This window comes from Pristiophorus japonicus, chromosome 12, assembly GCF_044704955.1.
Source record: "Pristiophorus japonicus isolate sPriJap1 chromosome 12, sPriJap1.hap1, whole genome shotgun sequence".
NCBI lineage: Eukaryota > Metazoa > Chordata > Chondrichthyes > Pristiophoridae > Pristiophorus > Pristiophorus japonicus.
The window spans coordinates 65,588,237-65,606,115 of NC_091988.1; the positions used below are offsets into that span (position 1 = coordinate 65,588,237).

The 17,879-nt window shown below is 46.2% G+C and overlaps 1 protein-coding gene and 1 long non-coding RNA gene across 3 annotated transcripts in view; one reads left to right on the forward strand and one right to left on the reverse strand.

Moving 5' to 3' along the window:
• Nucleotides 1–6,349: 6,349 nt before the first annotated feature.
• LOC139276931 (uncharacterized) lies at nucleotides 6,350–8,248 on the reverse strand. The gene is made up of 3 exons (XR_011595994.1): nucleotides 8,174–8,248; nucleotides 7,074–7,183; nucleotides 6,350–6,433 (listed from the first exon to the last, which is right to left on the reverse strand). It is a non-coding gene; the product is annotated as an uncharacterized lncRNA (long non-coding RNA).
• Nucleotides 8,249–16,423: 8,175 nt separating this feature from the next.
• Nucleotides 16,424–17,879, forward strand: part of slc25a20 (solute carrier family 25 member 20) — a 443,188-nt gene continuing 441,732 nt past the window's right edge. For both annotated transcript variants that reach the window (XM_070895604.1, XM_070895603.1), the window contains exon 1: nucleotides 16,424–16,635. In XM_070895604.1, the coding sequence (XP_070751705.1) occupies nucleotides 16,504–16,635 (132 nt within the window). In that variant the 5' untranslated portion in view covers nucleotides 16,424–16,503. The remainder of the gene's footprint in view (nucleotides 16,636–17,879) is intronic.

Sequence of the window (17,879 nt, forward strand, 5' to 3'; positions counted from 1 at the left end):
ATAATGACTCAAAAGACTTGTTGCTGTAAACTCACTCAGGTATAAACCTGGTCCACTTTATTCGTGCCCAAAGTGACTACAAGACATGGTACCAGCACTTAAATACCAGGCCCCACACACACGCGCATACAGCCCGAATACCTCCGACAGTAGCGCCCCCTGGTGCCTAGTGACCCCAAGCATCAACACATGACAACATCCCCCTTCAAGATCTTAGTATCAGTTTCTTTATAAATTAAGACAGTCTGGGGCTTTCTGCTCACGAGTTGATCGTCTCAGTTCAACTCCAGTTCTGGGCGAGTGTTCTGAGTCAGTTATGTCTGGAGGCTGAGTAATCGATCTGATGGAAGTGGTAATGACCATGTCAGAGACTGAAAGTCCAGGTTCGGTAATGACAGCAAAGTCCTCTGATGAATGACCATTGGTTGGTTGGTCACTGACGGCATCTTCCTCAAGCGGTTCCAGTTCATCCGTGTGCTGCAGTTTCACTTGATCAACATGTTTCCTGCATGTTTTCCCATTCTTGAGCATGACAATGAACACTCTGTTACCCTCCTTGGCTGTGACAGTACCGGCGATCCACTTTGGACCTTGACCTTGTTCAATACAAAAACCGGATCATTGACAGAAATATCACGTGACACAGCAGCACGATCACAATTCAATTGCTGACTTTGACGTCTGTTTTCAACACGATTATTAAAATCAGGATGAACAAGCGAGAGCTTGGTCTTGAGACTTCTCTTCATCAGTAGTTCATCAGGGGAGACCCCGGTGAGCATGTGAGGTCTTGTCCTGTAACGAAGCAATATGCGTGATAAACGAGTCTGCAGTGAACCCTGAGTTACAAGTTTCATGCTCTACATGATCGTTTGAACAGCACACTCAGCGTGACCATTAGAAGCAGGTTTGAATGCAGCTGACCTCACATGTTTAATACCATTGAGTTTCATGAACTCTTGAAACTTCAGACTTGTGAAGCAAGATCCGTTGTCACTCACAACTTTGTCAGGCAAACCATGAGCAGCAAACAGGACACGAAGGCTCTCAATGGTAGCTGTGGATGTACTGGATAACATAATAATACACTCTATCCACTTTGAATATGCATCCATCACAACAAAAAACATCTTTCCCAGGAAAGTGCCCGCAAAATCGATGTGTATCCTTCACCATGGTTTAGATGGCCACGACCAAAGACTCAGCGGAGATTCCACTGGTACTTTACTTAGCTGTATGCAAGTATTGCACTGATGCACACATGATTCCAAATCAGAGTCAATTCCAGACCACCAAACATGAGCCCTGGCAATGGCTTTCATCATGACAATGCCAGGATGAGTGCTATGTGTTGTGTATCTTCAAAGCATGCACTCCCATGTTCCGCCACCAGGGAGTGCATCCCCTGAAGTCCCAAGAGATCCCAGCATCCCTTGGGAGCACTGTATATAAGCCGGCCCCTAAGACCTGTTACTCACTCTGAAGTGTCTTAATAAAGACTGAGGCCACTGTTACTTTAACCTCCCTATGTGCAGTCTCATCTGTATGAGGAACACAACAACTGGTGACGAGAATACAAATCCAACGCAAAGATGCAGCAAACTGTAGGCATCCTGGAGAAGTTCTCGGAGGGTGAGGACTGGGAAGCTGGTGTCGAACGGTTAGACCAGTACTTTGTAGCCAACGAGATGGACGGAGAAGGAAGCGCTGCAAAAAGGAGAGTGGTCCTCCTCACAGTCTGCGGGGCACCGACCTACAGCTTCATGAAGAATCTTCTGGCTCCGGTGAAACCCACAGATAAGTTGTATGAGGAGCTGTGTACACTGGTTCGGGAGCAGCTTAACCCAAGGGAGAGCGTGCTGATGGCGAGGTATCGGTTCTATACATACCAGCGATCTGAAGGTCAGGAAGTGGCGAGCTACAACGCCAAGCTAAGGCGACTTGCAGGATAATGTGAGTTTGATGGCTACCTGGAGCAAATGCTCAGAGACTTTTTTGTACTGGGCATTGGCCACGAGACAGTTCTACGAAAACTTTTGACTGTAGAGACACCGGCCCTCAGTAAGGCCATTGCGATAGCACAGGCATTTATGCCCACCAGTGAGAACACCAAACAAATCTCTCAGCACACAAGTGCTAGCAATGTTCATAAATTAACTGGAACTGTGTTTGCGAGCAGAAATGAACAGGGCAGAAACCACGAGTCTGCAACTGCCAGCAGGCCTCAGGTGACCCAGATGACTCAGAGTTTGCAACAAAGAATGAATGCAAGGCAATTCACACCTTGTTGGCGTTCTGGAGGCTTCCATTCAGTCTATTCATGCCGCTTCAAAGGGTATGTTTGCAAGAGCTGTGGAACAATGGGGCATCTCCAACGAGCTTGCAGACGAGCTGCAAGCTCTGCAAAACCTGCTAACCACCACGTGGCAGAGGAAGATCAGCCCATGGTGGACCAAAGCAATTTCGAGCCTCAGAGAGAGGAGGCAGATGCTGAAGTACACGGGGTGCACACAATTTCGACGAATTGTCCACCTATAATGCTAAACATAAAATTGAATGGCTTACCCATAGCCATGGAATTGGACACTGACGATAGCCAATCCATCATGAGTAAAAAGATGTTAGAGAGACTGTGGTACAACAGGCACTCAGACCAGCCCTGAGCCCCATCCACACGAAACTGAGAACGTATACCAAAGAGCTTATCACTGTCCTGGGCAGCGCCATGGTCAAGGTCACCCACGATAGCACGGTGCACGAACTGCCACTCTGGATTGTCCCGGGCGATGGCCCCACACTGCTTGGAAGGAGCTGGCTGGGCAAAATCTGCTGGAACTGGGATGACATCCGAGCGCTATCACAAGTCGATGAGGCCTCATGTACCCAGGTTCTGAACAAATTTCCTTCCCTTTTTGAGCCAGGCATTGGAAACTTTTCCGGGCGAAGGTGCGGATCCACTTGGTCCCAGAGGCACGACCCATTCACCACAAGGCGCGAGCGGTACCTCACATGATGAGGGAGAGAGGGGAAATCGAGCTGGACAGGCTGCAATGCGAGGGCATCATCTCCCCAGTGGAATTCAACGAGTGCGCCAGCCCGATTGTTCCAGAACTCAAAAGTGTTGGCACGGTCAGGATTTGCGGCGATTATAAAGTAACTATTAATTGTTTCTCACTACAGGACCAATACCCACTACCTAAGGCAGGCGACCTATTTGCGACACTGGCAGGAGGCAAGACGTTCACCAAGCTCGACCTGACTCCGGCCTACATGACGCAGGAGCTGGAGGAGTCTTCGAAGGGCCTCACCTGCATCAACACGCACAAGGGACTGTTCATCTACAACAGATGCCCGTTTGGAATTCGGTCGGCTGCAGCGATCTTCCAGAGAAACATGGAGAGCCGACTCAAGTCAGTACCACGCATGGTGGTTTTTCAGGACGACATATTGGTCACGGGTTGGGACACCGTCGAGCATTTACAAAACCTGGAGGAGGTACTCCAGCGACTGGATCGCATAGGGCTGCAGCTGATGAGGTCGAAATGCGTCTTCATGGCAACAGAAGTGGAGTTTGTGGGGAGAAAGATTGCGGCGGACGGCATTCGTCCCACAGATGCCAAGACAGAGGCTATCAGGAACGTGCCCAGGCCACAGAACGTCACAGAGCTGCGGTCGTTCCTAGGACTCCTCAACTATTTTGGTAACTTCCTACCGGGGTTAAGCACCCTCTTAGAGCCCCTTCATGTGTTATTGCGTAAAGGTAAGAACTCGGTATGGGGAAAAAACCAAGTAATTTCTTTTGAGAAAGCCAGAAACGTTCTATGCTCCAACAAGCTGCTTATATTGTACAACCCGTGTAAAAGACTCGTGCTAGCATGTGAAGCGTCGTCGTACGGAGTCGGGTATGTATTACAACAAGCTAATGTTGCGGGGAAGTTGCAACCTGTCGCCTATGCTTCCAGGAGCTTGTCTAAAGCTGAGAGGGCCTACAGCATGATTGAGAAAGAGGCATTAGCGTGTGTGTTCGGGGTAAAGAAATTGCATCAGTACCTGTTTGGCCTCAAATTTGAGCTGGAAACTGATCACAAGCCCCTCATATCCCTGTTCGCTGAAAACAAGGGGATAAATACTAATGCCTCAGCCCGCATACAAAGGTGGGCACTCGAGCTATCAGCATATAACTAACTATACCATCCGCCACAGGCCAGGCACCGAGAACTGTGCGGATGCTCCCAGTCAGTTACTATTGCCCACCACGGCGGTGGAAATGGCGCAGCCTGCAAACTTTGATGGTGGCGCAGCCCGCAGACTTGTTGATGGTCATGGAAAGCGTTTGAAAATGATAAATCACCTGTCACGGCCCACCAGATTAGGACTTGGACCAGCCAAGATCCTCTGCTGTCCCTAGTCAAAAACTGTGTACTGCATGGGAACTTGGCCAGCATCCCCGTTGAAATGCAGGAGCCAATCAAGCCGTTCCAGCGGTGAAAGGATGAGCTGTCCATTCAGGCAGACTGCCTGTTGTGGGGTAACCACGTAGTGCTACCCAAATAGGGCAGGGAGATGTTCATCTCAGATCTCCACAGCACACTCCCGGGTATAGTAATAAATAAAGCGATAGCCAGATCCCACGTGTGGTGGCCCGGTATCGACTCTGACTTCGAGTCCTGTGTGTGGCAATGCAGCGTGTGTGCTCAGTTGAGCAACGCGCCCATAGAGGCACCACTAAGTTTGTGGTCCTGGCTCTCCAGACCATGATCAAGGATCCATGTCAACTATGCGGACCCGCTTCTCGGTAAAATGTTCCTGGTGGTGATGGATGCTTTTTCAAAATGGATTGAATGTGAACTAATGTCAGGAAGCACCACCACCGCCACGTTAAAAGCCTGAGGGCCATGTTTGCCACCCACGGCCTGCCTGACATACTGGTCAGTGACAACGAGCCATATTTCACCAGTGCCGAATTTAAAGAATTCATGACCCGCAATGGGATCAAACATGTCACCTTGGCCCCGTTTAAACCAGCCTCAAATGGGCAGGCATAGCGGGCAGTACAAACAATCAAACAGAGCCTCAAACGAGTCACAGAAGGCTCACTCCAAACCCGCCTATCCCGAGTACTGCTCAGCTACCGCACGAGACCCCACTCGCTCACAGGAGTGCCCCCGGCTGAGCTACACATGAAAAGGACACTAAAAACCAGACTCTCGCTGGTTCACCCCAACCTGCATGATCAGGTAGAGAGCAGGCGGCAGCAATAAAATGTAAACGATGGTCGCGCCACTGTGTTACGGGAAATTGATCTGAATGACCCGTGTATGTACTAAACTATGGACTTGGTCCCAAGTGGATCGCGGGCACGGTGATAGCTAAAGAGGGAGTAGGGTGTTTGTAGTCAAACTAGACAATGGACAAATTTGCACAAAGCACCTGGACCAAATGAGGCTGTGGTTCACAGACTGCCCTGAACAACCCACAGCAGACACCACCTTTTTTGAGCCCACAACACACACATAAGGATCAACGACACCACGCCACACCAGGAAATCAAACCCATCGCGCCCAACAGCCCAGCAAGGCCAGGCTCACCCAGCAGCCCTGCAGGGCCAACACACGCCAGCCCAGCGAGGGCACAGCCAACACACAAGAATAGACATTTGTACCGAGGCAGTCCACCAGGGAAACAAAGGCTCCCGACCGCCTCACCTTGTAAATAGTTTTCACTTTGACTTTGGAGAGGAGTGATGTTGTGTATCTGTAAAGCATGCACTCCCATGTTCTGCCACCAGGAGTGCAACCCCTGAAGTCCCAAGGGAGCACTGTATATAAGCCGGCCCCTAAGGCCTGTTACTCACTCTGGAGTGTCTTAATAAAGACTGAGGTCACTGTTACTTTAACCTCCCTGTGTGCAGTCTCATCTGTGTTAGGAACACAACAGTAACATCAACATTTCTGATTGGGTAGCGGGAGGGTATTAACAGCTCAATCTGATCCTCAACAGACATGCAGGAGTTAATGGATAGCAATCGAGAGCAGGAACCTTGGCCGATTTTCCGCTCTCTACCCCTGGATTGTGGCGGCCAACCTAAAACAAAGGCCTGGGATAATCCTGAAGCTGAAGCCAAGAAAATCTTTCTGAAATTATTCCTAATTTCATAACAACCACAACACAATACGGTACTTACAAACATAGTTGTAAAAGCAGGATATATAGTCCTCGCTTTGTGAGCGTTGCACATTTCCCTTCACAGTTCTATCAGAGAAGAGTATTTGGCTCAGTTGAAATGATAATTGCAGTTAGTCCTTACCGCATTGGCGGGGAAAGCTCGAAGCATGACAGCTGTGAAGCCTTTGTACAGAGAGCCAATACCCTCATCCCTGACCAGCTCTCGAAGAACATCTCGGAATCCATTGGGATATAGCCCTTCAGGAGCTAGGAGTTGAGGGAAGTAAGGAAAGTGATTTCTATGTAATTCCAGTAAGTATTTACAGCAGAGAAACAGGCCATTCCACCCCGATGTGTTTATTTTCCACATGAGCCTCCTCCCACCTTACTTCATCTCACCCTATCTGCATATTTTTCCAGTCTATCCTGGATCCCAATAAAGAACACAAAACAATCGAAAGGCTTCTTATTTCCTACTTTTTCTGCCCCAATCTGAATCATGTACAGTTTCACAGCTCCCAACAATCCTTTAGCGTTTTCTTCAAAGGACCATCCCTCATGTGCGAGCCCAGGCAATGAGTAGCAACGTGCGGTGTGACCACGCATTGCCAAGACCAATCCTGCCCTGCCCTGAAGTCCACACACACACACACATTCCAGCATGAGTCACTGCATTGTGATCAGGAACAGGAGCAATGGCTGATTACCCCTGCTACCCCTTCACCTAAATATACTCGGGGCAAATATTATAGCCCCTGCTGAGAACTGATAAGGTGGTAGAATAGCGATCTAATCTGGGACCGTCTGGTCTACATGTTTACTGCTCCTGCAGGCCGTCAGGCTGTGCCACGTCCCCAAACTAGGTCATCGGAGAGATTAGAAAGGAACTTCAGAAGAGTAAACTGACCCGTCTGGAATCTGGACTTCAGCACATCTGGAGGAATTGCAACTGCCCAGTTGAAGATTCCGGCCATTCCACCAGCAAACAGGATTCGAGGAACACTCAGATCACTCGCACTGAAACAAAGGCAAAAACAAAAGTGATTCACGGAACTAAATTCCTGTAACCACTCCCTCGCCTCTATTTCCATTTCCTCCCTTCCTTTCATACGATACACAGGCACCAGCCCATTCATAAACTAGAGCTGATGCAAACCTCGGCTGCCTGTGTCCTAACTCGCACCAAATCCCGCTCACTCATCACCCCGTGCTCGCTGGCCTACATTGACTCCCAGTTAAGCAACGCCTCGATTTCAAAATTCTCACCCATATTTTCAAATCCCTCCATGGCCTCGCCCCTCCCAATCTCTGTAATCTCCTCCAGCCCCACAACCCCCCACCCCACCCAGAGATGTCTGCGCTCCTCTAATGTGCCCTCCTGAGCATCCCTGATTATAATCGCTCAACCATTGGTGGCCATGCCTTCTGTTGCCTCGGCCCTAAGCTCCGGAACTCCCTGCCTAAACCTCTCCACCTGCCCTAATTTCTACTTATGCGGCTCGGTGTCAAATTTATTATTGCATAATACTCCTGAGAAGCGCCTTGGGACATCAAAGAAAGACTTGCATTTAAATAGTGCCTTTCACGACCTCAGGACATCCCAAAGTGCTTTACAGCTAATAGAGATTTTTTTTGAAGTGTAATCACTGTTGCAATGTAGGAAAAGCACTGGAGAGGGAGTGAAATACCCCTGTACACTCCTTGACCCCACTGCAATAGGCCAGCAGGGACCAGTAACTCATCATATGGAGGAAACTCATGCGTACACAGACGTGCCGTCACACTGTGGCGTAATGTGGTGCTGCACTCATCATTATGACCCTTCTCTCTCGGTTCCTCAGGAACATTAAAAACACCGAATATTGCATAGCCGCTTCCAATCCAAATAATGAAGCAGAGCAAGAATATCCCCAGGTACTTTCTTGAACTGGGAATCTAGAGGTAGGATCGCTGCACGCCAACAACTCACCCCGGCCTAGAATACACATATATTACAGAGCTACTGACCTCTGGCCCTCAGGAGTAAGTGAATACTTCAGCCACTCATAAGTCATGAAGTACATTCCACTTGCAGGGACATCTAACAAACAAAAGGAATAGTTGAAAATTTAAAAGCGAAACATTCATACAGCTAAAATAGCAAGACGAGGGTTCATCACCCTTAATATTTTAACAATCCAGCTCACATTTTTACCTTTCAAATTCTCTCTCTCTGCCCATCACTACTGATCGTACTAGTATGGTCATTGCTCCTTTCAATTTTCCTTTCCACAGGGAAGGTTGAGGGGAGATTTGATAGAGGTGTTCAAAATCATGAGAAATCTGAACAGAGCAGAGAGAGAGAAACTGTTCCCCTTGACAGAAGTGTCGAGAACCAAAGGGCACAGATTTAATGTGATTGACAGAAGATCCAAAGGCGACATGAGGAAACATTTTTTTTAAACGTGCATTTGGAAAGAGGTGACATGATAGGTCCAAGTCAGCATGGATTTGTGAAAGGGAAATCATGCTTGACAAATCTTCTGGAATTTTTTGAGGATGTTTCCAGTAGAGTGGATAAGGGAGAACCAGTTGATGTGGTATATTTGGACTTTCAGAAGGCGTTCGACAAGGTCCCACACAAGAGATTGATGTGCAAAGTTAGAGCACATGGGATTGGGGGTAGTGTACTGACATGGATTGAGAACTGGTTGTCAGACAGGAAGCAAAGAGTAGGAGTAAATGGGTACTTTTCAGAATGGCAGGCAGTGACTAGTGGGGTACCGCAAGGTTCTGTGCTGGGGCCCCAGCTGTTTACACTGTACATTAATGATTTAGATGAGGGGATTAAATGTAGTATCTCCAAATTTGCGGATGACACTAAGTTGGGTGGCAGTGTGAGCTGCGAGGAGGATGCTGTGAGGCTGCAGAGCGACTTGGATAGGTTAGGTGAGTGGGCAAATGCATGGCAGATGAAGTATAATGTGGATAAATGTGAGGTTATCCACTTTGGTGGTAAAAACAGAGAGACAGACTATTATCTGAATGGTGACAGATTAGGAAAAGGGGAGGTGCAAAGAGACCTGGGTGTCATGGTACATCAGTCATTGAAGGTTGGCATGCAGGTGCAGCAGGCGGTTAAGAAAGCAAATGGCATGTTGGCCTTCATAGCAAGGGGATTTGAGTACAGGGGCAGGGAGGTGTTGCTACAGTTGTACAGGGCATTGGTGAGGCCACACCTGGAGTATTGTGTACAGTTTTGGTCTCCTAACCTGAGGAAGGACATTCTTGCTATTGAGGGAGTGCAGCGAAGGTTCACCAGACTGATTCCCGGGATGGCGGGACTGACCTATCAAGAAAGACTGGACCAACTGGGCTTGTATTCACTGGAGTTCAGAAGAATGAGAGGGGACCTCATAGAAACATATAAAATTCTGACGGGGTTAGACAGGTTAGATGCAGGAAGAATGTTCCCAATGTTGGGGAAGTCCAGAACCAGGGGTCACAGTCTAAGGATAAGGGGTAAGCCATTTAGGACCGAGATGCGGAGGAACTTCTTCACCCAGAGAGTGGTGAACCTGTGGAATTCTCTACCACAGAAAGTTGTTGAGGCCAATTCACTAAATATATTCAAAAAGGAGTTAGATGAGGTCCTTACTGCTAGGGGGATCAAGGGGTATGGCGAGAAAGCAGGAATGGGGTACTGAAGTTGAATGTTCAGCCATGAACTCATTGAATGGCGGTGCAGGCTAGAAGGGCCGAATGGCCTACTCCTGCACCTATTTTCTATGTTTTCTATGTTTTCTATGTTACACAGCCAACCCCATATGATGAAGCATCACAGGCCAATACAAGACGCTTACACGGATCATAGTGAACCAGCAGCTTGTTTGAGCAGAGTAGATTCTTAGCTTTCTCAAAAGTTCTATCTTGAAATACACCCCAGATCGAGTTGTTGTCTTTTCTGAGCAGCATGTGCAGTGGCTCTAGTAAAGTGCTCAATCCGGGTAAAACATTTCCAAAATAGTTGAGTAGCCCAAGGAATGAAAGCAGCTCCGTCACATTCTGAGGCCTGGGTGATTTTTGATGGCCTTGGTTTTTGAATTCCTAGGCCTGACCAGAATGTCATCTTGAAACACGACAGTTCTAGGGACGGACTTTAGTAGACTTTCCATATTCTGAAATATGGCCGCAGCTGAACGAATTCCAAAAGGACACCTGTTGTAGACAAACAGTTCTTTATGGGTGTTGATGCAGGTAAGTTTCTTCGAAGTGTCGACAAACTCCTGTGTCATATAGGCCGACGTCAGATCCAGTTTAGTGAACGACTTTCCACCAGCTAGCATGGCGAACAGGTCATCAAGCTCTCGGTAACGGATACTGATCCTGTTTCGAAAATCAGTTAATCGTAACCTTGTAATCTCCACAAATCCTGACAGTGCCATCACTCTTCAACACAGGAACAATGGAACATTCGTGAAATTCAACCGGTGATATGACCCCTTCACATTGGAGTCTGTCAAGCTCAATTTCAAACTTCTCATTAGGGAACAGACCGAACTTTATGATAGACAGGCCTTGATGAGAATCCAGATGAATCTGCACCTTGGCTCCCGTAAAATTTCCAATGCCCAGTTCAAACAAAGAAGGAAACTTCTTCAACACTTGAGCACACGAAGTGTCATCCACCAATAACAACGCTTTGATATCGTTCCAATTCCACTTGATTTTCTCGAACCAATTCCTGCCGAACAGCGTTGGACCATTGCCTGGGACGATCCATAACGGAAGATCATGAACCACACCATCATATGACACCTTGACTACTGCACTGCCAATCACCCGTATGAGTTCCTTAGTGTAAGTACGCAACTTGGCATTGACTGGACTCAGCTTCGGCTTCACCGCCTCAGTGTCCCACAGCTTGACGAATGTCGTTTGGCTCATTATCGACTGACTCACACCCGTGTCCAGCTCTATTGACACCGGCACGCCATTCAGTTTCACATTAACCATTATCGGCTGGCCCTTTTCCAAGAACGAATACAGACCATACACTTCCTCCTCAGGTTGTGAATCTGGGCCAGCACTAGACTGGTCATCATCACCAATGTGATGAGTGTCAGAATGCTTGCTCAGTTGTGGGCACATTCTCTGAAGGTGCCCCACTTTGGAACAGCCGTTACAGATGTACTGCCTAAACCGATACTGATGAGGCCGATGATTGCCCCCACAACGCCAACAGGGTGAAATAGGATTCGTACCAGTTGGCGGACTCTGAGCAGCTACAGGTTTCACATAAGCAGTCGAGTAGGCCCTGCCATAAGCAGCTCTGCCAGACGACGACACAATCTTGTTTACAGTACTTGCCGTGGAGCTCCGACTTTTCGATGATACCTGCCTCAAATTATCATTAGTCGTCATGCATGCCTGGGCAATCGCGATGGCCTTGCTCAAATCCAGCATCTCTACAGCCAATAACTTCTGGAGAATCACATCATAGTTGATGCCTTTCACGAAGAAATCTCGCAGCATGTCTTCCAACACGGTTCCGAACTTACACAGCTCAGCAAGATGTCGCAGGTCGGCAACGAATCCCGACACATCCTAGCCCTCAGCACGAACATGTGTGTAGAAGCGATAGCATGATATGATGATCTCCTCGTTTGGCTTGAGATGGTCATGTACCAAAGCACACAAATCCTTGTATTCTTTGTCCATTGGACATGCAGGCGAGAGCTGATTCTTCATGAGGCCATATATTCTTGAACCACAAACAGTGAGGAAAACCGCCCGGCGCCTAACTGCATCATTGTCTCCCGCCATGTTGTTGGCAACAAAATACTGATCCAGGTGGTTGATAAAATTCGCCCAATCCTCGCCATTCACAAATCTCTCCAGAATTCCAATAGTGCCCATTGTTCATGCGAAGGTTCTTAAGTTACCTCGTCGCCAAATGTTATGTATATAATGACTCAAAAGACTTGTTGCTGTAAACTCACTCAGGTGTAAATCTGGTCCACTTTATTCGCGCCCAAAATGACTACAAGACTTGGTACCAGCAGTTATATACCACGTCCCACACACACGCGCGTACAACCTGATGACCTCCGCCAGTGGCGCCCCGTGGTGCCTAGTGACCCCAAGCATCAATATATGACAGGTTCCAAGATAGATTGATAAATATTTGTCAACATGAAAAAAAGAAAAGACAATAGTTTAGAGCAGAGGTGAAAACCACAGCTATGGTCCAAATCTTTCCAAACTTTCCTTTTGGATCTCCAATACATTAAAATAAAGCTTGGTACATAAAAACATCGAAGTGAACTAATTAATTATGAACTGTTCTTAACATGACTAACAATTGCAGTGTGAAAGAGGAGGTAGTTGAGATATTGGATGGGATAAACATTGATAAGGAAGAAGTACTAGAAGATGTACTTAAAAGTAGATAAGTCACCAGGACTGGATGGAATGCATCCTATGATGCTGAGGGAAGTAAAGGTGGAAATTGCAGAGGTACTGGCCATAATCTTACAATCCTCCTTGGATACAGGGGTGATGCCAGAAGACTGGAGGATTGCAAATATTACACCCTTGTTCAAAAAAAGTTGTAAGGATAAACGCAGCAACAACAGGCCAGTCAGCTTAACCTCAGTGGTGGGGAAGCTTTTAGAAATGATAATCCAGGACAAAGTTAACAGCCACTTAGACAAGTGTGGATTAATTAGTGGAAGCCAGCACGGATTTGTTAAAGGCAAATAGTGTTTGACCAACTTATTTGAATTTTTTGATAAGGTAACAGAGAAGGTTGATAAGGGCAATGCGGTTGATGTGGTGTACATGGACTTCCAAAAGACATTTGATAAAGTTCCACATAATAGGCTTGTCAGCAAAGTTGAAGCCCATGGAATAAAAGGGACAGTGGCAGCATGGATACAAAATAGGCTGAGTGACAGGAAACAGAGAGTAGTGGTGAACAGATATTTTTCGGACTGGAGGAAAGTATACGAACATATGAACAATGATGGACAGGTAAAGACCATCTGGTTCATCGAGCCTGTCCCACACAATTGTGATACCTTGTGTATCACAATATATACACTACACCGTACCCGAAACCATGTGATCTCCTGGGAGAGGCAAAGATTTAAAAACCCAGGCCAATTTGGGAAAAAAATCTGAGAAATTCCTCTCCAACCCATCTAGGCGATCGGAACTAGTCCAGAAGATCACACTGACCATAAATTTCACTGCAGTACCTACCTTCTGTAAGAGTTAATCTCCGCCGCAGCCAGAAACAAATCCAGCTTTTGCTTGAAGGAATTCAGTGAGTCTGCATCCACCACATGAAACAGCAGCTTGTTCCAGAGCTCGACTATTCTCTGAGAAAAGAACCACCTCCTGACATCTAACCTAGATCTAACCTTATACAACTTAAATTTGTGCCCCCTGGTCCTGCTTAACCTATTAAATTGAAACAAATGATCAGCTGGAACACTGTCTATTCCCTTCATTATCTTATAAACCTCAATCATATCCCCCCCACATCTACCCTGCTCTAAGATAAAGAGTCCCTACTCTTTTAACCTATCTTGATAACTAAGATGCTTTAGACTTGGAATTAGTCTAGTGGCCCTCTTCTGCACCCTTTCCAGAGCCTCAGTATCACACACCATGTGACACAGTATTCCAAGTGCGACCTGACTAAGGTCTTGTACAAGGACAAAACAGTACGCCTCATCTTAGACTCAATTGTCCTATAGATACACCCAACACCCTATTTGCCCTAGCTGTCACTGCATGGCATTGCTCGTGTACCTTTAACGATGTATGCACTAGAATACAGTGTTCCCCAGGAATTGGTACTCGGACCACTGCTTTTCTTGATATATATTAATGATTTGGACTTAGATGAAGGGCACTATTTCAAAATTTGCAGACGACACAAAACTTGAATAGTGAACAGTAAGAAGGATAGAGATATACTTCAAGAGGACATATATAGGCTGGTGGAATAGAAACAAAGAAAATAGGTGCAGGAGTAGGCCATTCGGCCCTTCGAGCCTGCATCACCATTCAACAAGATCATGGCTGATCATTCACCTCTGTAATCCTTTCCTGCTTTCTCTCCATACCCCCTGATCCCTTTAGCTGTAAGGGCCATATCTAACTCCCTCTTGAATATATCTAATGAACTGGCATCAACAACTCTCTGCGGTAGGGAATTCCACAGGTTAACAATTCTCTGAGTGAAGAAGTTTCTCCTCATCTCAGTCCTAAATGGCTTACCACTTATCCTTAGACTATGTCCCCTGGTTCTGGACTTCCCCAACATCGGGAACATTCTTCCTGCATGTAACCTGTCCAGTCCTGTCAGAATTTTATATGTTTCTATGAGATCCCCTCTCATCCTTCTAAACGCTAGTGAATACAGGCCCAGTCGATCCAGTCTCTCCTCATATGTCAGTCCTGCCATCCCGGGAATTAGTCTGGTGAACCTTCGCTGCACTCCCTCAATAGTAAGAACATCCTTCCTCAGATTAGGAGACCAAAACTGAACACAATATTCCAGGTGAGGCCTCACCAAGGCCCTGTACAACTGCATTAATCCTCCCTGCTCCTATACTCAAATTCCCTAACTATGAAGGCCAACATACCATTTGCCTTCTTCACCGCCTGCTGCACCTGCATGCCAACTTTCAATGACTGATGTACCATGACACCCAGGTCTCGTTGCATCTCCCCTTTTCCTAATCTGCCACCATTCAGATAAAATTCTGCCTTTTTGTTTTTGCCACCAAAGTGGATAACCTCACATTTATCCACATTATACTGTATCTGCTACGTGTTTACCCACTCACCTAACCTGTCCAAGTCCACCTGCTGCCTTTTAGCGTCCTCCTCACAGCTCACACCACCACCCAGCTTAGTGTCATCTGCAAACTTGGAGATATTACACTCAATTCCCTCATCCAAATCATTAATGGGCGGACACATGGCAGATGAAGGTTCATGCTGAAAAGTGCGGTGATACATTTTGGTAGGAAGAATAAGGAGGCAATATAAACTATAGGATACAATTCTAAAAGGGGTGGATGATCACAGAGGCCTGGGGGTATATGTGCACAAATCGTTGAGGGTGGCAGGGCAGGTTGAGAAAGCGGTTAAAAAAGCTTACGGGATCTTGGGCTTTATAAATAGAAACATAGATTACAAAAGCAAGGAAGTTATGATGAACCTTTATAAAACACTAATTTAGCCACAGCTGGAGTATTGTGTCCAATTCTGGGCACTGCACTTTAGGAAGGATGTGAAGGCTTTTAGAGAGAGTGCAGAGAAGATTTACAAGAACGGTTATAGGGATGAGGGACTTCAGTTACCTGTATATATTGAAGCCGAGATTGTTATCTTTAGAGCAGAGAAGATTGCGAGGAGATTTGATAGAGGTGTTCAAAATTATGAGGGGGCTAGACAGAGAGAAACTGTTCACATTGGTGGAAAGGTCGAGATCCAGAGGACACAGATTTAAGGTGATTAGTAAAAGGTTCAAAGGCGACATGAGGAAAAACTTTCGTAGGTAGCGAGTGGTGAGGATCTGGAATGCACTGCCTGAAAGGGTGGTGGAGGCAGATGCAATCGTGGCTTTCAAAAGGGAATTGGATAATTACCTGAAGGAAAAAAATTGCAGTGCTACGGGGAAAGGGCAGGGAAGTGGGACTAGCAGAAGTGCTCTTGAAGGGAGCTGGCACAGGCTTGATAGGCCGAATGTCCTCCTTCTGTGCTGTAACCATTCTATGATTTCATTTATGGAATTACTAAGAGATATCAATGTAACATAATCAGAGCACTCTATCAAAACCCCCTCATAATTAGCTGTTCATCATTAAAACTAAATGTCGGCTGTTGCTCAGCCCGCAATTTGGCTGCCACGTTTCCCACATTACAACAGTGACTACACTTTTTTTTAAAGTAATTCATTGCTGTAAAGTGCTTTAGGACATCCTGTGGTTGTGAAAAGCGCTATATAAATGCAAGTCTTCCTTTCTTTATATAAATGCAAGTCTTTTTAGGAGGCAGATGCAATTTTGTTTTACTGGGGCAATCCAGTGTTATCTTTATGGATCATTTTTAAAAAAAAAGACAACGTCAATGAGTAACTTGCTCAGAAGCCTGAAATCCGCCGCTCGGGGGCGGTATTTGGTGGGTGCCCCCCGCGTCGGTTTGACGTGGCTGAGGCGGGCGTGTCCCTCACCCAAAGCGGTCCGCGGAGCTCCTCCCTCCCCCACTGTAGGGCAAAGGGCGAGCTCAGTTGCCAGGGCTTCAGCTCACTGTCTCTCTCCTGAAGAGGTGTGAAAATGTCGGCGGAGAAGAAGGAGATCAGCAGGCCGCCGCCGCAGCAGGCCGTCAGCCCGGTCAAGAATTTCTTCGCCGGCGGCTTCGGCGGGATGTGTTTGGTGTTCGCCGGACACCCGCTGGACACCATCAAAGTAAGGAGTCGGGGCGGTGCGGCCCTGGGCCCGGGGATGGGGCTGTCATAAGAACCCTCTTTCCCCAGCAGGGCAAGTTTGCACCTGGCCAGTGACAACCTGAGGGCGATACTGTCCGAGCTTACATTAACTGATGCAACTTACATTATACTAAATTAACTAACGCAGTTTAAATTATATTAAATTAACTAACAGTTTAAATTATACTAAATTAACTAATGCAGCTTAAATTATACTAAATTAACTAATGCAGCTTAAATTATACTAAATATCAATTAACTATGCAGTTTAATCTATAAATTAACTAACAGTTTAAATTATACTAAATTAACTAATGCAGCTTAAATTATACTAAATTAACTAACGCAGTTTAAATTATACTAAACTAATGCAGCTTAAATTATACTAAATTAACTAATGCAGCTTAAATTATACTAAATATCAATTAACTATGCAGTTTAATCTATAAATTAACTAACAGTTTAAATTATACTAAATTAACTAATGCAGCTTAAATTATACTAAATTAACTAATGCAGCTTAAATTATACTAAATTAACTCATTGGAGAATCTCATGGGGGAATCTAGAACTAGGGGGCATAATTTCAGAATAAGAGGTCGCACATTTAAAACTGAGATGAGGAGGAATTTCTTCTCTGAGGGTTGTAAATCTGTGGAATTCTCTGCCCCAGAGAACTGGAGGATGGGTCATTGAATATATTTAAGGTCGGAGATGGACAGATTTTTGAGTGTTAAGGAATAAAGGGTTATGGGGAGTGGGCAGGGAGAAGAGCTGAACCCATGATCAGATCAACCATGATCTTATTGAATGGCAGAGCAGGTTCAAAGGGCCAAATGGCCTACTACTACTCCTATTTCTTATGTATATTAACAAATGCAGCTTAAATTATACTGAATTAACAAATTATACTAAATGTTAGCTGTGGCTCAATGGTCAGCACTCTCTCCTCTGAGTCAGAAGGTTGTGGGTTCAAGACCCACTCCAGGGACTTGAGCACAAAAATCTAGGCAGGCACTCCCAGTGCATTGCTGAGGGAGTACTGCACTGTTGGAAATGCCGTCTAATTGAATGAGACATTAAACCGAGGCCCTGTCTGCTCTCTCGGGTGGATGTAAAAGATCCCACGGCACTATTTTGAAGAAGAGCAGGGGAGTTACCCTGAGTGTTCTGGGCCAATGTTTATCCCTCAATCAATGTCACTAAAAACAGATTGTCTGGTCA